Source organism: Scyliorhinus torazame, chromosome 15 (assembly GCF_047496885.1).
Source record: "Scyliorhinus torazame isolate Kashiwa2021f chromosome 15, sScyTor2.1, whole genome shotgun sequence".
Taxonomy (NCBI): domain Eukaryota; kingdom Metazoa; phylum Chordata; class Chondrichthyes; order Carcharhiniformes; family Scyliorhinidae; genus Scyliorhinus; species Scyliorhinus torazame.
Genome location: NC_092721.1, coordinates 195,677,726 through 195,700,658, shown reverse-complemented (window position 1 = coordinate 195,700,658; position 22,933 = coordinate 195,677,726). Strand labels below are relative to the sequence as shown.

Here is a 22,933-nt window from a genome sequence, read left to right as displayed (position 1 = left end):
GAACATAGCAGATGGAATATAATGTGAATAAGAGTAAAGTTATCCATTTTGATAGAAAAAACAAGAAGGAGAGTACTTCGTACATGGGTGATAGATTGGGAAGGGCGGATGTCCAAATGAACCTGGGTGTCCTTGTTCATGAGTCACTAAAAGCTATAATGCAGCAAGCAATTATGAAGGTAAATGGCATGTTGGCCTTCATCGGGATGGGGTTTGAATTCAAGAGTAAAGATGTCTTCTTACAGTTGTATAGAGCCTTGGTGAGACCTCACCTGAAATTCTGTGTGCAGTTTTGGTCCCCTTATCTAAGGAGAGATATACTTGCTATTGTCATGTGAGATGCAGTTACAAGAACGGACTCTTATCCTGTCCCACCGTTGAAGGATTGCATTGAGAAATTGGGAGAATCTGCTTTTATTTTCAACTTCCGGACATGGAAAGAACATTTAAAACATCGTATGGAGTTCTTCGATCGACTTCAGGCGGCGGGTTTGGTGATGAACCTAGCCGAAAGTGAATTTGGAGACGCCCAAATCACTTTCCTTGCGGAGTTTCCTTTATCCTCAAGACGAAGGGAAATAATGCGATTTCTTAGCATGAATGATTTGATTGAACAGTTGTGCAAAAGTTTTGTGGCATGATTACTCCACTGATGGAATTGCTGAAGAAGCGTAAAAAATTTCAATGGACAGCGGACTTTCAACAGGCATTTGACTGCCTGAAAGCTGTGATCACCAATGCTCCTGTATTGGAGAATTACAAGGGACTCTGTGGTCAGATTGATCTAAAGTATCTGATTCTAAAGAGAAATGCCGAGGAGTTGAGGAATGGATGGATCGTGCAGAGACTTTGTTCAAAGAGACTGTCAATCGAGGAGGATTTTGGTTGGAGGAAGAAGAACAAAGAAATGATGGACTATATTATTATACCTGTTTGCATGCGTTGTTTTTTTAAAAAACGAAAAGGTATATTTACTCTGTACATTTCTTCGTGGATGGTGCAAAAGTGAAAAATGAAACCATCTTGAAGTTGATGGGGTTTTATTTTCTTGGGGGGAGGTGTCATGTGAGAGTACCTTTAAGACATGGATGTTTAAGCAATGTACCTTCAAGAAAACAGTGATGTCAGAGAGTGGGTGGAGCTGAGGTCAGGTCAGCCATTTTGCAGTTCAGTTTCGCAGTTTAGAGGAAAAGAGCTGGGTGTGTGTCTGTGTTTTGCAGTGAGCTGGATCTCTCCCATGAAAGACTATCTCTGGATCATGTGGGTGATTTAAACTTATAATAGTGAAGCCTTTAACCTGATGTGATTTTGTTTAAAGGTGTTAAGTCTCTTGGAAGTTTGCAGGAATATTTTAAGGAATTATTTACTGTTGCAATATTTTCTGAGTTATCTTTGAAGTAAGGGGTGTTAAGTGATCCAATGTTTATTTAAGATGTTAAGTTGAGGTCATGGAATAAACAGTGATGTGGAGATGCCGGCGTTGGACTGGGGTGAGCACAGTAAGAAGTTTTACAACACCAGGTTAAAGTCCAACAGGTTTGTTTCGATGTCACTAGCTTTCGGAGCGCTGCTCCTTCCTCAGGTGAATGAAGAGGTATGTTCCAGAAACATATATATAGACAAATTCAAAGATGCCAGACAATGCTTGGAATGCGAGCAGTAGCAGGTGATTAAATCTTTACAGATCCAGAGATGGGGGAACCCCAGGTTAAAGAGGTGTGAATTGTACCAAGCCAGGACAGTTGGTAGGATTTCGCAGGTTAGATGGTGGGGGGTGAATGTAATGCGACATGAATCCCAGGTCCCGGTTGAGGCCGCACTCATGTGTGCGGAACTTGGCTTAAAAACCCACGTGTCCATAATTGTAATCCCACACCTGGGAAAAAGCCGTGTGCTAGGAAAAGCAACAAATACATTAAAGGGAGAGGTAGGTTGCACTCCATGATACATTTTGGGGTTCTGAAAATACCTCGCCCATAACACGATCGAGGAAGTGCAACGAATTGTGGGACCGTCTTATGAGGAGAAACCGGGGAGTCTGGGATTGTATTCCCCAGAGCTCTGAAGAATGAAGGGTGACCTTGTTGAAAATTCACAATTCTTATTTGAGGGCATGACAGGGTAGATGTTTCCCCTTGCTGGTGAGTCTAGAACCAGGGGACATGGTCTCCGAATAAGGGGCAGGCCTTCTAAGACTAAGCTGAGAAGGATTTTCTTCACTCATGAGGGCGGTGAATCTTTGGAATTCCTGACCTCAGAGGGCTGTGGAAGCTCAATCATTGAACATGTTCAAGACCAAAATCAATAGATTTGTGGAGATATTGACATCAAGGGATATGGAGATATAACACGGAAGAGTGATGTTGGGATAGTTGATCAACCGTTATCTAACTGAAGGGTGGAGCAGGCTCATCAGACTGAATGGCCTATTCCTAGCTCAACCATGATCAAATTTATAGTGTTGAATGGGTTCCTCCTGCTCCTACATTGTTATCAATTACTCTTAACTTCATGTCTAATAACTGTTAGGTACTTAGATTTTCTCCATTTGAAAACAAGAACGCAAGAAATCGAAGCTCGTGTCGGCCATTTGGCTCTTAAGGCCTACTCCACTATTCAACAAGATCATGGCTGATCAACTCCACCTTCCCCAACTATCCCTCGAACCCTTAATTCCCTCAGTATCCCAAAAAATCTGTTGACCTCTATCTTAAACATACTTAGCAATTGTGCCACTGCAAAATGGCCAACCTCTAACACTGAGACTGCGACACCACGTTCTAGATTCCCCAGCCAGATAATAATTTTCTCAGCATCCTCAAATCCTGATGTCGTAAAGGATAGCAATGATAATTGCTGGGAGATGGGTCTCAGGAAACAAGTTCATACTCTCAGGATTCAGATTTGTAGAATGGTTACAGCACAGAAGCAGGCCATTTGGCCCGTCGTAAGCCTTCAAACTCCCTGTAAGATCTGCTCTGCTTGTCCCACTAACCCTGCATTTAACCCGTATCCCAGCAATTTTCATTTTTCATCAGATAATTGCCCAATTGTCTTTTTAAAGCCACGGCATACCCTGCCTCTCCTGTACTCCCAGGCAGTGCATTCCAGATCCTAACCACTCATTGGGTGAAAGGACTTTTCCTCATTTCGCCCATTGCTTAATTTTCCACTGCCTTAAATCCTTGCTTTTTGAACCCGGGTCCACGGCACTGTGAGGCAGCAGTGCTAACCACTGTGCCACTATGCTGCCCAAACCGGGCATTAATGTTTGGTTCTTTTTGGCAATCCCAAAGCCTCACTGTCCCCCAAAACAACACATGAAAATAAAACTGAATTCAAGTTATCACGCTGTTGTGGGATTTGAACCCATGTTTGCTGCCGTATTCATCCCAATGCTCCCAAGACACTCACAGGAGGCAAATGCAACAAGTCACTTGCGCCTTTCGGCCACCCTGTCACCAGCTGAGGCTGTCAGCAGGTGAGCATCACCTCTCGGCTTGGGCCCTGTGGTGAGGCTGAAGGATTGGACGCTTGCTTAATGCTTCCAAACATACCCGGCTGTGTGATCCTGCTGCTAATTTCTCACACTGCCTTTCAAAGGGCGGGACTTGTTTCAGCAAAAGCTGCCCCTGTCGACAGCAGCCTTGCCACCAGCCTCCCACAGGTAGCTCCGCACTATTCCACACCATAAGAAGCTGACAACTTTAATCAATAGCGCGGAGGTTAGAAGTCTGCATCTGTCAAGGTGAAGATATCTGTGGGACTGACAGCCAGCCTGGTTTCTTCAGCAAGTTCAGTGTTGAGATTATTGGTGCACCTGCAGGGAGAGATTAACACTGTGTGTCTCTATTAATATTACAGTGCATGGCAATTACTTTGGGCACATAGCGCTGTGTAAAGCACATGTGAAGTTCAAGGCCCAGAACCAGAAACTATATGTTCCTGCTGTCAAATCCTGTATTTGTTTTGCATTGATTTTCAATTCTCTCTTAGGCCTGAAAGGGAGACCGTCGCTGTGGAAACACGATTAAGTATGTTCCCGCGCTGCCTAGAGTCAGTGTGTAACCCAGCCACCTCTTAAGTCAGAAAGCTGCGGGTTCTAACCTTGCTCAAGTGACCGTATCACGTTTGCCATTCCACTGCAGCATCGCAGGAGTGCTGCACTGTCAGAGATGCCCTCTTTCAGATGAGGCCCTGTCTGGCCACTCAGCTGAGTGTGAAAGATTCCCAGGCATTGTTGTTCGAGACAGCTTTCCGTACAAATGTTTCTGGCTGAGCTTTTTCAAAAAAATTCAATTTTGGAATGTGGACTGGGCCAGCATTTATTGTCCAACCCTTATTGCACAGCCCATGTGGTGTAGGTGCACCCACAGTGCTGTTAGGGAGGGAGTCCCAGGATTTTGACCTGGCGACAGTGAATGAACGATGAAAGAGGCACTAGCGTAATGGCATTGTCACGGGACTCAGGATAATGCCCTGGGGACCCAGATTCAAATCCCATCACAGCAGAGTGTGAAATTTAAATTCCATAAACAATCTGGTATCAGAACAGCCAGATCTTGTGATGATGTGCATAAGTAATCATGTATATAATGATGTACATGGCATCATAGAATTTACAGTGCAGAAGGAGGCCATTCGGCCCATCAAATCTGCACCGGCTCTTGGAAAGAGCACCCTACCCAAGCCCACACCACCCTATCCCCATAACCCAGTAACCCCATTCAACCAACACTAAGGGCAATTTTTTGGACACTAAGGGCAATTTATCATGGCCAATCCACCTAACCTGCACATCTTTGGACTGTGGGAGGAAATCGGAGCACCCGGAGGAAACGCACGCACACACGGGGAGAACGTGTAGACTCCGCACAGACAGTGACCAAGCCGGGAATCGAACCTGTGACCCTGGAGTTGTGAAGCAATTGCGCTAACCATTATGCTACCGTGCTGCCGTCCGACCAGCAGGTGGCAGTAAATCGGCCATGTGACTCTGTATCTGGGAGAGTTGGGAGTTAGTCGTGTTAGTGGACAGTCATACTTGTAGTAGCTCCAGGATAATTTGTTCGTATTAGTAGTTTGTAATATATTTATTTTAGTTATCTTTACCATGCATTTCTTTCATAATAAAATACTTTAACTAGTCAAGAACTAGATATTCTATTGTGCATCATTCCTACCGGCCATAGCACAAGAACATGACTGATCTATTCATGGGGAGGAGGGTTGACGCCCTTGCCTTTGCCGCCCTGATCGCCCGCCGGAGAATCCAGCTCGGCTTGCTGTCGGCAGCACCACCTAAAGCTGCCGACTGGCTGTCCGACCTATTGGAATTTCTCCAAATGGAGGAAATTAAATTCGCCAACTGAGGAGGGTTTCCACAAAATGTGGGAGCCATTCACTCGGTTGTTCCAAGAGCTGTTTGTGGCCAAGAGCCAAGAAGCCAAAATATAGGCGAGGGTAGTCGCAACGCAGAAAAGAGGGGCAGGAGAGGGGAGGGGGGGCGGGGGGGGGGGGGAGGGGGGGGGGTGGAGACATGGAACTCAACCATGCCCCACAAAAAAACACGAGACACAGCATCACACCAACATAACTGGAGCAGGGTACCAGAGCAGAAGAGTTAAGAAGGCAGGATAAATGACCGGGTTGGGGGTGGGGGGTGGCGGAAAGGGGGTGGAAAAGGGGAGGGGTAACAGGGGAAACAACCAGAATCAAAAAATTACCGCAAAAGAAAAACAGGAATTCGTAGCCACCACTGTAAATAATGCAAGAAGAATGATATAAATTATAGAAACAGACCGAGGTGTAAACATTTTTCTTTATCCTCTGTCTCCTAATGTTTGTCCACGCTTATCCTTGTTTTGCATACCACAAAATTTGCCTTAAAAACACTTAAAAAAAAGTCTAATGGTGACCATGAAGCCATTGCCGATTGTTGTGAAAGCCTATCTAGTTCACTCATGTCCTTGAGTAAACGAAATCTGCCATCCTTACCTGGTCTGGCCTGCATGTGACTCTTAAATGCCCTCTGCAATGGCACAGCACACCACTCAGATCAAGGGCAATTAGGGCTGGGCAACCAGCAGGGATCCAGCCAGCGATGCTCCCATCCCTCAAAGAATTTTTATAAAATTTCGAAGTCGGGATTGTGAATGTCTTGGAAGGGAATTTCCAGGTGGCGCTGACTGCTAAGGGTGTACTTCTGGATGGTAAAGGCCGTGGATTTGAAAGGTGCTGTCAAAGGGGGCTTGCTGAGTTCCTGCAGTGCATCATGTAGACGGTATACACTGCTGCAGGTCATTAATGGTGGAGGGAGCAAATGTTTGTGGTTGGGGTGGCAATCAAGCGGGGCTGCTTTGTCCTGGACAGTGTCAAGTTTCTTGAGTGTTGTTGGAGCTGCACTCATCCAGGCAAGTGGGAGGTATTCCATCCCACTCCTGTCTTATGCCTTGTTAGTGTTGGCCAGGCTTTGGAGAGTCAGGAGGTGAGTTACTTGCCACAGGAGTCCTAGCATCGGATCTGCTCTTGTAGCCACAGTATTTATACGGCTAGTCCAGTTCAGTTTCTGATCAATGGTGACCCCCAAGATATTGACAGCAGGGATTCAGTGATGGTAATGACATTGAATGACAAGGGATGATGATTAGACTCTGTCCTGTAGGAGATGGTCATTGTCTGGCACTTGTGGTGGCACAAATGTTATTTGCCGCTTGTCAGCGGGCATGTCTGTTAAGGGCCAAGGTTGGAATGGGATTAGGAGCTGAGTGATCCTGTTAGATTCCAAACTGAGTGTCAATAAGCAGGTTATTGCTGAGCAAGTGCCGCTTGATAGCACTGTTGATGACCCCTTCAATCACTTTACTGATGATGGAGAGTAATTGGCTGGGTTGGATTTGTCCTCATTTTTGTGTAAGGGACATAATTGGGCAATTTTCCATATTGCTGGGTAGAATGCCAATGTTGTAACTGTACTGGAATAGCTTGGCTCAGGGTGCAGCAAGTTCTGGAGCACGAGTCTGCAGTATTATTGCTGTAAAATTGTCAGGGCCAATTACCTTTGCAGTATCCAGTGCCTTCAGCATTTCTTGATATCAGGTAGAGTGCATCGAATTGGCAGAAGACTGACATCGGTGATGCTGGGGACCTCCGGAGGAGGTCGGAATGGATCATCCACTTGGCACTTCTGGGTGAAGGTTGTTGCAAATGCTTCAGCCTTACCTCTTGCACTGTTGTGCTGGGCTCCCCCATTATTGTGGATGGAGATATCACTCCAGTGAGTTGTTTAATTGTCCACCACCATTCATCACGACTGGATGAAGCAGGGCTGCAGAGCTTGCCTACATTGTTATGACACCCTGGGCTAGTGTGCGGTCAATTCCAGTCCCGTGTGCCCTGGAGTCACAACACAAGTGACTTAACCAATAATTCTTATCGTAAAACCCAAAGTCCTTGGCCCCTGGCTGCCCAACAGTCACCAGGTTTGTGAATGTAAACACAATTACTGTTTATTTATAACAAGAACTATAATGTAATATGTAGTAAATACAACTGGTACCCACTTAAACCTGTCCCTGCCCTCTACACACACACCCAAGACAGACAAACACAGAGGGGTGGAAGGGGGTAAAAATTAAAAGTGGATGGAAGAAAGAGTCTGTGTTCCAGATGATAGCTTTAGCACATGTTTCTTCACAGGAAGTTTGCAGATTAAAGTCTTTGCAGCCTGCAACAATCTTCTTTGTAGATCCATTCATTCAGATTCCTTGTAGTTTAAAAATGCATTGCTCACAGCTTTTCCTCGAGAGGCAGCTGGGGCGGGGTTCTCTCAACCCACGGCGGGTCGGAGAATCGCTGGCCGGGCGCGAATCGCGAGACGCCGCCCCGACGCCGGTCCGCCGATTTTCCGGTGAGCGGAGAATCGGCGTCATTGGCGCTGGCGCGGTCGACGCTCTATGCGGCCCCCCCGGCGATTCTCCACCCGGGATGGGACGAGTGGCCGCAAAATAAAATCGGAGTCCCGCCGGCGCCGTCCACGTGTGGTCTTACCCGGTGAGACGTCAGCGCGCATCCTTTCCGAGGCGGCCTGGTGAGGGGGGTCCGACCCGGGGGGGGGGGGGGGGGGGGGGGGCCTCCGCTGCCAATCACACCTGTTACCGGGCAGAGCACAGCCTTTTGAGCCAATTCATCGACCACCAGCCAACCAATCAAACTGCGTCCCAACTCATTTCTCTGTCACTGATGCCAGCCAGTTTGCAACTCCAGATTAAACCAGCACGCCCTTCCGGATTTGTCCTGCTTGAATTAAAGATACGTGCTGCTTGCTTTCAAGTGGCATGTCCATTAATCATCCATGGATCAAAAATGTAACAGCAAAAATAAAAGAAAGAGGAAATAAGGAAATAAACAGGGAATCAACAAGAAGTACCCTTTCCAGCATTACAACAGTACCTCTACTCCATCAGCGCCTAATTTGCTCTTAAGCTCTGTTGATGTCCCAAGGTGATGAAAGGTGCTATATCAAAGCAAATTTTATTTTTCTTCACCACCCTCTCCAACTCAGCTAATTGCAGCTGACAACTGTACAATACAAATAACATCACCCCAAGTGAATTAACAATTCCACCTAAGAAGTCTACGGGGAAATCATAGAATCATCGAACAGTCCAGCATAGTGCCGCTGGTGGGCAGTGGAAATGTCACTGGATTAATAATTGAGAAGCCCAGACTGTGCTTCAGACACATGTGTTGAGCTAGTGGAATTTAAATTCAATTAATAAATCAGTGCTGACCATGAAGCAATCACTGATGTAAAAAGCCCATCTGGTTCACTAATCCTTACCCAGTCTGGCCTATGTGTGACTCCAGACGCAAGGCAATGTGGTTGACTCTGAAATGGTGCAGCAAGTCACTTGCTTCAAGGTCAGTTCGAGATGGGTTACACATGCTGGCCTTCCTCGCAATACCCACATCCCAAGAACAAATTAAGGGAAAAAACAGACCATTCAGCCCATCGAGTCTATGACTGTCCTTTCAAAGAACAATCCAGTTCATACCACTCACCTATGCTTTCCATGTATTCTTAATCTTTTCCTCCTTCAAATACGTTCCCATTTCTTATTGAATCTGGGGCGGGATTCTCTCATCCCGCGGCAGAGTGTCCGCGCCGTCGTAAACGCCGTTGAGTTTTACGATGGCGTGAACGGGCCATTCCCAGGACTAATTCTGGCCCCTACAGGGGGCCAGCATGGCACTGGAGTGGTTCACGCCATTCCAGCTGCTGATCCCGGCGCGAACGGGGCGCAGCGGGATACGCGCATGCGCAGTGGCACCGGCGCCAATGCGCGCATGTGCAGCGGCTTCCTTCAACGCACCGGCCCCAATGCAAGATGGCGCAGGGCTACAGGGGCCGGCGCGTAGGAAAGGAGGACCCCAGCCAGAGAGGCCGATCGGTGGGCCCCGATCGCGGGCCAGGCCGCATCGGAGGCCTCCGCCGGGGTCGGAGCCCCCCTCCCCCCCTCACAGGCCGCCACCCGACCCTTCCACGCTGAGTTCCCGCTGGCTGAGAGCGGCCCGCGACTGGCGCCGCGCCAACCACGCCGGCGGCAATGGCGCCGATTCTCCCGCGTGCCGGCATCGGGGCGGCGTGGCCCGTTCGCGGGCATTCTCCGGCCCGGCTGAGGGCTGGGAGAATCCCGCCCCTGTTTCTGCCACTCTGTGAGGCAGTGCATTCTAAATCCTAATCACTCATCGTGTAGAGAACATTTTTCGGATCTTGCCACTTGGTTCCTTTGCCTTCATTTTGTGCCCTCTAGTTACTGAACCTTCAGCCATCAGAAAGAGTTTCTCTTTATTCACTCTAAACATGTCATGGGCGGCATGGTGGCACAGTGATTAGCACTGCCACCTCACAGCGCCAAGGACCCGGGTCCGATTCCGACCTCTCTGTGTGGAGTTTGCACGTTCTCCCCACGTGGGTTTACTCCGGGTGCTCCAGTTTCCTCCCACAGTCCAAAGATGGGCATGTTAGGTGGATTGGCTCTGATCAATGCGTAGGGTTATGGGGATAGGGCGAGGGAGTGGGCCTAGCTAGGGTACTCTTTAGGGGAGTCGGTGCAGACTCGATGGGCCGAATGGTTTTCTTCTGCACTGTAAAGATGCTCTGGATTGTAAACACCTACATCAAATCTTATCTTTGTCTGCTCCAAGGAGAACTAACTCCAGCTGCTCCAGGCTAACCATTCCTTTTTCCCAGGAAACATGCCGCATGAAGTGGAAACACACATACCAACAGCAGAAAGTTAATTCTGTACAGCAAGACCACGTTCTCCTAGTTTTTCTTAAATACCTAAGTTTTGCCTTTTCTGTGATGTACCTTCAGCTGATCTCTTTAAAACACCACCTTTTATTAACTAGTCTTTTTTTAATATAACAAACCCAACTGGTTTTATAACTCCACTATTAGTTTCAGTAGCTCCGATTGTTTTAATAACTCATTTGTTACTTTAAGCACTTTTTTTTAAAGGCCACAGTGTTTATAACAGTCCTAATTGGTATTTTATTTAATTAACCAGATTTTTCAATATCTCCAGTTGTGTTTTTTAATAGTTCCAACTATGTTGCTTCAATATTCTATTTTTTATTTTATAGTAACCCTAGTTGTTCCTCGAACGTCTCTCCTCTTTTAAAAAAAATAACTTTAGTTGTTTTGTTTTTTTTGTTAACTCCATACAGTCTGGAACTGAAACGAATGTTCTTGTTATGGCAAATTGCTTCCATTTTTTTGCTCGTGTATGTTTGTACATGTCCACCTTCGATAAACTTAATTAAGCTCATCCAGGGGCAGCACGGTGCAGTGGTAGCACTGCAGTCTCACGGCGTTGAGGTCCCAGGTTGATTCCCAGCTCTGGGTCACTGTCCGTGTGGAGTTTGCACATTCTCCCCGTGTCTGCGTGGGTTTTGCCCCCACAGCCCAAAGATGTGCAGGGTAGGTGGATTGGCCACGCTAAATTGCCCTGAATTGGAAAAAATGAATTGGGTACTGTAAATTTATATATTTTTTAAAATAAATAAATTAAGCTCATCCGAGTCTCTCCTGATCAAAATTGACCCGCACTGATTCAGACCTTCCAACATTTGGGAGGCGATTCTCCCAAATGGAGCCCAAATATTTGCGCTGTCGTGAACGCCATCACGTTTCACAGCGGCGCAAAACGGGCACAGGGATGACCGATTCTGGCCCCCATAGGGGGTCAGCACGGCGCTGGAGCAGTTCACGCTGCTCCAGCTTACCTTCCCGGCGCCAAATTGGCACCGCGCCAACATGCGCAGTGGGCCCGCACGAACCTGCGCATGCACGGGGGAATTATTCCGCGCGCCGGCCCCGACTCAACATGGCGCGGGTGTTCAGGGGCCGGTCGCGCAGGAAAGTAGGCCCTGGGGGGGAGAGGCCAGCCCGCCGATCGGTGGGACCCGATCGCAGGCCAGACCCTATCGGAGGCCCCCCCCCCGGTGAAGGATCGCTTTTCCCCGTCCCACAGGCCGCCCCGGCCCTTCGCGCAGACTTCCCGCCGGCAGCGACCGGGGTGAACGGCGCCGGCGGGACTCTGTCGTATCCGCGCGGCTGCTCGGCCCATCCGGGCCGGAGAATCGGCGGCCCCGCCGATTCCAGCGGCCGGCGCCGCGCCGACCACGCCGGTGCAAATGGTGCCGATTCTCCGCACCTCGGAGAATCGCTCGCCGGCGACGGGGCGTGGTTGCGCCGATTCTCCGGCCCGGCGCTCGGAGAATCGCCCCCTTAATTTGTTTTTGGTTGATAGGAAGTGCCAGAGAATCAGCTTCCTGCTCCTCTTTGGACCAAATGCTTGACTGGTTCCATCGCTCAATCTTACCCTCCCTAGAGTTGACTCGACTGAGCCAGTCTCCTTTCCTTCGTTCCAACAACATAAATCCACACGACTGCGAGGACTCAATTTCTCAAGCGATCGTAAATGGAACTTGCATTTATATAACGCCTTTTGCTCCCTTAAGGCAGCCCAATATGGTGGTGTGCAATGAAGTACTGTTGTAGTGAACAAGGCAGCCACTCCCAGAAACATCAAGGTGATAATTGTTGGAAGGTCATGTGTTGTCTCCTGAAGAAGCCGAGAGGCTTGAATGGTTCAGCAGGCACTGTTTACTAAGAACACATAACTATATACTTATACACAATTATTCATGAAGACTCCACCTTCTCAATTTGAGCTGTGGTGATCCTCGGGTTAAATCACCACCAGTCAGCTCTCTCCCTCAAAGGGGAAAGCAGCCTATGGTCATCTGGGACTATGGCGACTTTACTTACTATACGCAACTACAGTCCTATTATCTCCAACAGACTCCCTGTTACACTCTACTTCTCCTAAGTCACTCTCAACATCGTCATGTGTGCGATACTCTTTCCCATATTAAGCCTTGCGCTACCGAACACCTTAATACTACACAACAGATAATTGATTGAATGGTATTCTGGGCTTCAGAGAGAACTACCCTGCTTTTATTTAAATTAGTGCCATGGTATAAGGTTATTCATTTTGGAATCAAAAACAGGAAGGCAGATTGTGGTATCCAGATTACTACCTGAACGGTTGTAAATTGGGAGAGGGGAGTGTGCAGCGGGACCTGGGTGTCCTTGTGCACCATTCGCTGAACCGCTTGCAGGTGCAGCAGGCGGTAAAGAAGGTTAATGCTATGTTGGCCTTCATTGCGAGAGGTTTCGAGGAGAGAAGCAGGGATGTGTTGCTGCAATTGTACAGGGCCTTGGTGAGGCCACACTTGGAGTATTGTGTGCAGTTTTGGACTCCTTCTCTGAGTAAGGATGTTCTTGCTCTCGAGGGAGTGCAGTGAAGGTTTACCAGGCTGAATCCAGGGATGGCGGGACTGTCATATGAGGAGAGATTGACGAGGTTGGGATTCTTCTCGCTGGAGTTCAGACGAATGAGGGGAGATCTCATAGAGACTTATAAAATTCTAACAGGACTAGACAGGGTAGATGCAGGGAAGATGTTACCAATGATGGGTGTGTCCAGAACCAGGGGTCACAGTCTGAGGATTCAGGGTAAACCATTTCAGACAGAATGAGGAGACATTTCTTCACCCAAAGAGTGGTGAGCCTGTGGAATTCATTACCACAGGAAGTAGTTGATGCTAAAACATTGAATATATTCAAGAGGTGGCTGGATATAGCACTTGGGGAGAATTGGATCAAAGGCTGGAAGGATGCGATCGCAATACAGAAGGCACAAGGAGACTTATGAGGATTCCCAGGGCTGGAGAATTTTAGCTATAAGGAAAGATTTGATAGGCCGGGGCTGTTTTTTTTGTTACAGCAGGGACTGAGGGGAGATTTGTTTAACATTCATTCTTGGTATGTGGTGTCACAGGCTAGGTCAGCATTTACTGCTCGTCCCTAATTGCCCTTGGGAAAGTGATGGTGAGCTGCCTTTTTGAACCACTGCAGGCCAAGGGGTGTAGGTACACCCACAATGATGCTTTTAGGTGAGGGACATCCAGGATTTGGACCCAGTAGAAGTTAAGGTACAGCGATATATTTCTAAGTCAGGATGGTGAGTGCCTTGGAGGGGAACCTCCAGGTGGTGGAGTTTCCAGATATCTGTTGCACTTGTCCTTCAGGATGGCAGCAGGCATGAGTTTGGAAGGTGCTATCTGAGGAGTCTTGGCTTCCTGCAGTGCATCGTGTAGATGGTACACACAGCTGCTGCTGTGCGTCGGTGGTAGAAGGTTTGAATGTTTGTGGATGGGCTGGGTGTCTAAGTGGGCAGCTTTGTCCTGGATGGTGTTGAGCTTCTTGAGTGTTGTTGAAGCTGCATTCATCCAGGCAAGTGGAGAGAATTCCATCCCATTCCTGACCTGTGCCTTGCCAGTAGTGGACAGGCTTTGGGGAGTCAGGAGGTGAGTTACTCAAGCACTGCTTGTCTCCCAGCTGTTTTTGTAGCCACAGTATTTATTTGGCGAGTCCAGTTAAGTTTCTACTCAATGGTAATTCCCGGGATGTGATGGATTTAATTGAGGTGTGTAAGATTTTGAGCGGCCTAGATAGACTGGATAGGTAGGACCTATTCTTCTTAGCAGAAGGGCCTCCACCGGCCGGGGCGAGTTGGCGCATGCGCGGGAGCGCCAGTGTGTACTGGCGTCATCCCAGCACATGCTCAGGGGGGTTCTTCTCCGCGCCGACCATGGCGGACCGTTACAGCGGCTGGCGGGGAGGGGAAGAGTGCCCATCGCGGGCCGGAGAATCGTCGGGGGGGACCGCTGCCAACAGACCCCGACCAACGCGACGCGATTCCCGCCCCCAGCGAAAAACCAGCGCGGGAGAATCCGGCAGCCGGCGGCGGGGCGGGATTCACGCCGCCCCCTGCCGATTCTCCGGCCCGGAGAATCCCGCCCGTCCTCTTTTTAAATTTTTTTTTAAAAAAAATAAATTTAGAGTACCTAATTCTTCTTTTCCAATTTCTAATTTAGCATGACCAATTCACCTACCCTGCACATCTTTGGGTTGTGGGGGTGAGACACACCCAGTCACAGGGGGCACGATTCTCCCATGCCGCGCCATATGGAAGATACGCCGTTCACGCCATTTTTTCCCGCGGCGCTGGCCGGTCTAACGCCAGCAGGCGATTCCCCGAGGAGTGGAGAATCGGGGGCATTTGCGCCGGCGCGTTTGGCGGTCACGATCCGCTGTCCGCGGCTGGGCCACCGATTCTCCGGCATTGATGGGCCGAGCGGCCGCACGGAAACGGCAGAGTCCTGTCGGCGCCGTTAACACCTGCTCGCAGCCGGCGGGAACTCTGCTCGTAGCGTCGGGGGGTGGCCTGTTGGGCGGGGAAAAGCGCTCCTTCACCAGGGGGGGGGGGCCTCCGATGGGGTTAGGGCCCACCGATCGGCGGGCCGGCCTCTCCAGCCCCGGCCCTATTTTATTACGCGGCCGGCCCCTGAACCCCCACGCTATGTTGGCCCCCTGTGGGGGCCAGAACAGATAGCGCCCGCGTATGCTTCGCGCCGTCGTGAAAGGCGACGGCGTTCACGACGCGTGAACGCTCTGTCTCCATTTCGGAGAATCGCGCCCAGGGTTAATGTGCAAACACTACAGGAACTGTGACGTGGGCCCGGAATCCAACCCAGATCCTCAGCGCCGTGAGGCAGTAGTGCTAAACATTGCGACACTGTGTCGGCCGGCAAAGACATGAAAAGGTAGTTGAATGTGCATTTGAAGTGCCCGAACCTACAGATGCAAATTGGACTAGATAGCTTTTTTTCAATCAGCATCAACACAATGTGCTGAATGACTCCTTTTGTGTCGTATATATCTATGATTCTGTTAGCTACAGCTGATGACAGCTTTGGTGCTAAGGACCCAGATTCCCTTGGGTGCTTTGCTGATGTTGGTCCAACTCATGCCCATTAAATCCACAAAGAAGTGGCAAAAAAAGGAGAGACTTTAGCCTATTCATCTTAATGGCATGTAAGTCCAATTCTCAGAGGTATTGGAGGTAGCTCTGAAGGCTCAAGGAGGTCTGTGTTGTGTTCAGTGGTTCAACTGTTCCATGTCTGATTATGTGAGTCTGTTTACTATTTGTGCTCACCATGCTGGGTGAGTTAAACCTGGGTGTGGTCTTCGTGAAAATGTAAACAAAGGTGAAGGAAGAGCTGGAGGGTAGAACTGAAGTGTGTGGTAGACACTTTAAAATTAATGTAAACAAAGTGTCTATACACATATAAGCTGGTGTGTCATCTCTGCGTAGACCTGAGCTATGAAATATACAACCGTATGATCACTTGGAAACCTTACAGATAGAAAGCCAAATCTCCACTGTCTCATAATGGTCACTGGCTGGTATCTCACACTAAATCCATTCTTTTTTCCTCTTTGCAGGCTTCCTAAGCACAGGGGACCAAGCTGCCAAAGGGAATTATGGATTGCTTGACCAAATCCAAGCATTAAGGTGGATTAGTGAAAATATCGGAGCTTTTGGAGGCGATTCTATGCGGATTACAGTCTTTGGATCTGGCGCTGGAGCATCCTGTGTCAGCTTGCTAACGCTCTCCCACTATTCAGAAGGTAAGAACACGAAGAACAACAGGAAGAAAGCAACCTGGCCTCGGCCTCCCGAGGATTTGTTAAAGAGGCTTTATAACCAATGTGATTTATTTTAGACAGTTGTACAAGGAACTCCCGGCCTAGGTTTTTGCCATGGAGACCAGCGTTGCATCGTCAGAAAATCTCCTGGCTTGGCACACCCACCTCTGGAAAACGCGTCCCAAATGGCAGAGTCTCCATTCCGGGGGAAGGTACGCAGGATGGAATTGGGTGTGCCTATCCCCTGAATGAAAATCTGAGGCAGCCACCAGAGCTGCTCACTGCCGAAACGGGCTACTTAAAAAGCCTGCCTTGGTTCTCTGGAGGTTCACCCCAGTTAAATATTAGCCTTTCTAGGCCTCACTCCAATCCCCATCACGCCAACCCGCTTTCCGTTCCCATACCTGACAACTCATGCTCACCTGTGAACTCCCAGCCACCCACATGGCCCCTCATTGCCCCTATGTCAACTTATTGCCAAATCATGCCAACCTATGATCCCCACCCATCATAAAGTGCCTTAAACTTTCCGTGCTCCAGTATCCATCATAGGCAAACCTCAGGGGCTCGGCTGAAAAGAAATAATGTTCCAAATAATAATTACAGACCTTACTATATAATATGTCCCTCTTATTCATTAAAGCCCGCTCAGTTCATTTAAATCCACTCAAGTACTTAATCCTAATAAAAACAAGCATTTGTATTCATAACCTACTTCAAACTCAGTTAATCATAGAATCCCTAGAGTGTAGAATGAGGCCATTCAGCCCATTGAGTCTGCAACGATCCTCCGAAAGAACATTGTACTTGGGCCCACTTGCTCACCCTATCTCTCTGATCCCTTTACATAACCTATACAATGTTGGACACTAAGGAGCAATTTAGCATCTTTGGATGGTGGGAGGTAACTGGAGTACCTGGAGGAATCCCACACAGACACGAGGAAAATGTGCAAACTCTACACAGAAAGTCACCCAAAGCCGGAATTGAACCCGTGACTCTGGTCCTGTAACTTATGTTATGGGCGAGGCGTTTTCAGAACCCCAAAATGTATCATGGAGTTCAACCAACCTCTCCCTTTAATGGATTTGTTGCTTTTCCTAGCACACGGCTTTTTCCCAAGGAGTGGGATTACAATTATGGACACGTGGGTTTTTAAACACAAAACACTGTTTATTCCATGAACTCAACTTAACATCTCAAATAAACATTGGATCTCTTAACACCCCTTACTTCAAAGATAACTCAGAAAATATTGCAACAGTAAATAATTCCTTAAAATGTTCCTTCAAACTTCCAAGAGACTTAACACCTTTAAACAAAATCACATCAGGTTAAAGGCTTTACTATTATGATTTTAAATCACCCTAATGATCCAGAGATAGTCTTTCATGGCAGAGATCCAGCTCCCTGCAAACACAGACACTCCCAAGCTCTTTTCAAACTTGCAGCTCTCTGGAAACACACAGACACACACAAGCTGCTTTTTAAACTGCAACTAAAAACCTGCAAAATGGCTGACCGAAAGCCCAGCTCCACCCACTCTCTGACATCACTGTTTTTTAAAGGTACATTGCTTAAACATCCATGTCTTAAAGGTACTCTCACGTGACACCTCCCCCCAAGAAAAAAAATAAACCATCAACTTCAAGATGGTTTCATTTTTCACCTTTGCACCATCCACTAAGAAATGTACACAGTAAATATACATTTTCATTCGAAGAAAACAACACACTCAAACAGGTATAGTAATATAGTCCATTTTTCTTTCTTCTTCCTCCAACCGAAAACCTTCTCAATTGACAGTCTCTTTGAACAAAGTCTCTGCACGATCCATCCATTCCTCTATTCCTCGGCATTTCTCTTCAGAATCAGATAATTTAGTTCAATCTGACCACAGAGTCCCTTGCAATTCTCCAATACAGGAGCATTGGTGATCACAGCTTTCAGGCAGTCAAATGCCCGTTGAAAGTCCGCTGTCCATTGAAATTTTTAACGTTTCTTCAGCAATTCCATCAGTGGAGTAATCACGCCACAAAACCTTTGCACAACTGTTCAATCAAATTCATTCATGCTAAGAAATCGCATTATTTCCCTTCGGCTTGAGGGTATCGGAAACTCCGTAAGGAAAGTGATTCGGGCTTCTCCAAATTCACTTTCGGCTAGGTTCATCACCAAACCCGTCACCTGAAGTCGATCGAAGAACTCCATAAGGTGTTTTAAATGTTCTTTCCATGTCTGGAAGTTGGAAATAAAAGCAGATTGTCCCAATTTCTCAATGCAATCCCTCAAACGTGGGATAAGATAAGAGTCCGTTCTTGTAACTGCATTCCCCTTTCTGTAGTCCACACACAACTGTTGGGTACCATCTGGTTTAGGTACCATCACTATGGGTGAGCTCCATTGGCTGCAACCCACTTCAGTTATGCCATTCTTCAGCATACTCTCAATCTCTCTATTAACCTGTGCCAATTTTAAAGGATTAAGTCTATATGGATGTTGTTTGGTAGGAACAGCATTTCCTACATCTACATCAGGAATAGCCATTTTAGTACTTCCCAATTTATCTCTACAAACTTGCCCATGTGATATCAATAACTCTTTCAGGTCAGTTTGTTTTTCCTCTGGAAGGTAACTTAACAATTCATCCCAATTTTTAAGAACATCCTCATTTTCCAATTTAATTTGAGAGATGTCAAATTCACAGCCATTTGGATTTGGTTTGTCACTTTGAGTTAGAATCATTAAAACCTCCTTTTTCTCTCCTTCCCTTTCAAAGTACCTCTTAAGCATATTCACATGACACACTCGGTGAGTCTTCCTTCTATCTGGTGTTTTTGTCACATAATTCACCTCACTTAATTTCCTTTCAATCTGATACGGTCCACAAAACCTAGCTTTTAAATGCTCCCCTACCACTAGTAACAACACTAAAACGTTATCCCCACTGGCAAAACTACGAACTTTGGATTTCTCGTCCGCTACCTGTTTCATCACATTTTGTGCAACTTTCAAATGTTGTCTAGCCAATTCACCTGCTCTTTTTAATCGTTCCCTAAAATTTGACACGTAATCCAGTAGTGTAATTTCCGATTTCTCACCCACCAATTTTTCCTTAATCAATTTAAGTGGTCCTCTTACCTCATGACCAAAAATTAGTTCAAAAGGACTAAATTTGGCCGACTCATTAGGTGCATCCCTAATTGCAAACAATACGAATGGGATTCCTTTATCCCAATCCTCTGGATAATCTTAACAATATGCCCTCAACATTGTCTTTAATGTCTGATGCCACCTTTCTAACGCTCCCTGCGATTCTGGATGGTACGCAGTTGATGTAAATTGTTTTATTCCTAAGCTATCCATAACTTCTTTGAATAACTTTGAAGTAAAATTTGATCCTTGATCCAATTGAATTTCTGTGGGTAGTTCATATCTAGTAAAGAATTTTAGTAACTCCTCCACAATCCTTTTAGCTGTAATATTACGTACTGGAATGGCCTCTGGAAATCTAGTAGACACATGCATTACAGTCAAAAGATATTGATTCCCACTTTTTGTTTTAGGAAGCGGTCCTACACAATCGATTAGGACCCTTGTAAAAGGTTCGTCAAATGCTGGAATGGGTATTAAGGGAGCTGGTTTTATCACTGCTTGAGGTTTCCCTATCACTTGACATGTGTGACATGATTGACAAAATTTAACTACCTCTTTATGTAGTCCAGGCCAATAAAAATATTTCTGGATTTTAGCCTGAGTTTTCCTTATTCCTAAATGACCTCCCACTGGTACCTCATGTGCAACTCGCAACACCTCCTTTCTATACCCTACCGGCAATACTACTTGATGAACTTCTGTCCACTTTTCATCCGCCTGCATATGTACAGGTCTCCATTTCCTCATCAAGACATCATTTTTACGGTAATAACACACTGGCATACTCTCAGATTCCTCTTCCGTATATGCTTTCTGATATATCTGTTTTATTTCTACATCTTTCTATTGTAACTCCCCCAATTTTCCTGAACTAAAGATATCCGCCTCATCCTCCACCTGTTCTTGTTCCTTTTCAACCATCTGATCAAAAATCGTTTCTGATAATTGCACTTCAACTTCATCTTCACTCTTTGATATCTCCTCTTGTTTTAACCTGTGACTTTGCGACCTTGTTACTACACAATCCGGAAAAATCCCAGGAAATTCATCCTTCAGCCCTTCAGTTGTCTGATTTTCCACTGGCATATCAGCCACAGTAGGCATCACTCCCACCTGCGATCCAGCTATATCATTACCCAAGATAAACTGTATTCCTGGACACGATAGTTTATCTGTTACTACTCCTACCACTTCAGAACTTTTCACTGGACTTTCCAACCTTACCTTATATAATGGAACACTACTCCTCTCGCCCTGAATTCCACATATTCCACATATCACCCCCTTTTCTGGTAACATTCTTCCCAAACTACATAATTTCTCATCTCTGACCACTAAAGATTGACTAGCCCCTGTATCTCTTAAAATTGCGACTTCTTTACCTGCTCCTCCTGGTACACATGAGTAAACTTTACCCACACAAGTAAATTCTTTAAAGACATCTAGCAGCTTCTTAACAATTACTTCTTGAACAGGCTGTACAATCGTTTGCACCTCCTTCGCTTCCCTTGGGCCTTCCTTTACCACTCTAACAAACCCCACCGTCTTATCCTGTTTTACCACATCAGCCTTCCCAGTGCTTTTCTTCAACCACCAACACTGTGACTTTACATGGCCTAGTTTATTACAGTGAAAACATTTGAAACTTTTCATTTCTTTTCCACCCTCCTGGATTTCTTTTTTAATCTGAGGTACACTCTCTTTATTGTCTCCCATCAGATCACCTTTACCTTTGCCACTTGAGTATTATGTACCCAGTTTCTACCCCTCACCGGCTGAAACTGATGTCAGAAACCAATCTTTGATTTATGAACTAATTCATAATCATCTGCCATTTCCGCTGCTAATCTCGCAGTTTTAACCCTCTGTTCTTCCACATGAGTTCTCACGACATCAGGAATTGAATTTTTAAACTCCTCCAAAAGTATAATTTCTCTGAGAGCTTCATACGTTTAGTTTATTTTCAAAGCCTTTATCCACATGTCAAAATTACTCTGTTTGAGCCTTTCAAACTTCATGTATGTTTGACCAAATTCTTTCCTTAAATTTCTAAATCTTTGTCTGTAAGCTTCAGGCACTAGCTCATGCACTTAATATGGATTTCTTCACCTCCTCATACGTTTCAGATACCTCCTCCGGTAGTGAAGCAAACACTTCACTAGCTCTACCTACCAGCTTTGTTTGAATCAGTAACACCCACATGTCCTGTGGCCATTTCATTTGTTTAGCTACCTTCTCAAATGATATGAAAAAGGCTTCCACTTCCTTCTCGTCAAACCTTGGCAATGCTTGGACATATTTAAATAGACCCTGACCACGTCTTCGACTATGACGCTCTGTGTCATTATCCTCATCCATCTCCTCCAACTGTACGTTTCCCTTTACGTCTGCCAATTTTAACTGATTGTCATGTTTCATGGCCATTTTCTGAAGTTCAAACTCCCTCTCTTTATCTTTTTCCCTGATCTGTATCTCCCTTTCTTTTTCATTTTGTCCTGCTAGGGCTATTCTTTCCTTTCTCCTTTCTTCGCTCTCCTTTTCTTTTTCCTCTCGCTCTCTTTCTTTTTCCTCTCTCTCACTCTCATATTCAAGCCACTTTAATTCTTTCTCATGTTCCATTTGTTTAATTTGCAACTGAATTTTTGCCATTTCCAATGAGTCAAACGCTATCTCAGGCAACTTTAAATGCTTAACCACTGCCATAATTACCTCATCTTTTCGCGTTTTGTCAGATAATGTTAACTGCAATGTTCTTGCCAAATCTAACAGTCTGCTTTTCGTTTCTGTCCGTAAAGTACTACATGTGACATTCTCCACCCCCAAAAACTTCTGAGCCTCTGAAAGAGCCATTGTTCACAACACTCTCCCAACTTAGACTAAAATACCACACCAGAAAAGCAACAATCCTTCACTGTCTTTACGTTCACAAAAGCTAATCCAATAGATAAGACTTTTATCCCCCTCGAGCCCCCAATTGTTATGGGCGAGGTGTTTTCAGAGCCCCAAAATGTCTCATGGAGTTCAACCAACCTCTCCCTTTAATGGATTTGTTGCTTTTCTGAGCACGCGGCTTGTTCCCGAGGTGTGGAATTACAATTATGGACATGTAGGTTTTTAAACACAAAACACTGTTTGTTCCATGAACTCAACTTAACATCTCAAATAAACATTGGATCTCTTAACACCCCTTACTTCAAAGATAACTCAGAAAATATTGCTACAGTAAATAATTCCTTAAAATGTTCCTTCAAACTTCCAAGAGACTTAACACCTTTAAACAAAATCACATCAGGTGAAAGGCTTTACAATTATGAGTTTAAATCACCCAAATGATCCAGAGATAGTCTTTCATGGCAGAGATCCAGCTCACTGCAAACACAGACACTCCCAAGCTCTTTTCAAACTTGCAGCTCTCTGAAAACACACAGACACACACAAGCTGCTTTTTAAACTGCAACTAAAAACCTGCTAAATGGCTGACCTAAAGCCCAGCTCCACCCACTCTCTGACATCACTGTTTTCTTAAAGGTACATTGCTTAAACATCCATGTCTTAAAGGTACTCTCACATGACACTTAATAATCTCTTTGAGCTGTCAATCAAACTGTGAACCGACAGACCCCCACAGTGATAATGATAAGTTAT

At 46.2% G+C, this 22,933-nt stretch overlaps 1 protein-coding gene across 4 annotated transcripts in view; it reads left to right on the top strand.

Moving 5' to 3' along the window:
• Positions 1 to 22,933, top strand: part of nlgn4xa (neuroligin 4 X-linked a) — a 322,177-nt gene that overhangs the window by 255,599 nt on the left and 43,645 nt on the right. For all 4 annotated transcript variants that reach the window (XM_072477361.1, XM_072477358.1, XM_072477360.1 and 1 more), the window contains one exon: positions 15,929 to 16,114. In XM_072477361.1, the coding sequence (XP_072333462.1) occupies positions 15,929 to 16,114 (186 nt within the window). The remainder of the gene's footprint in view (positions 1 to 15,928; positions 16,115 to 22,933) is intronic.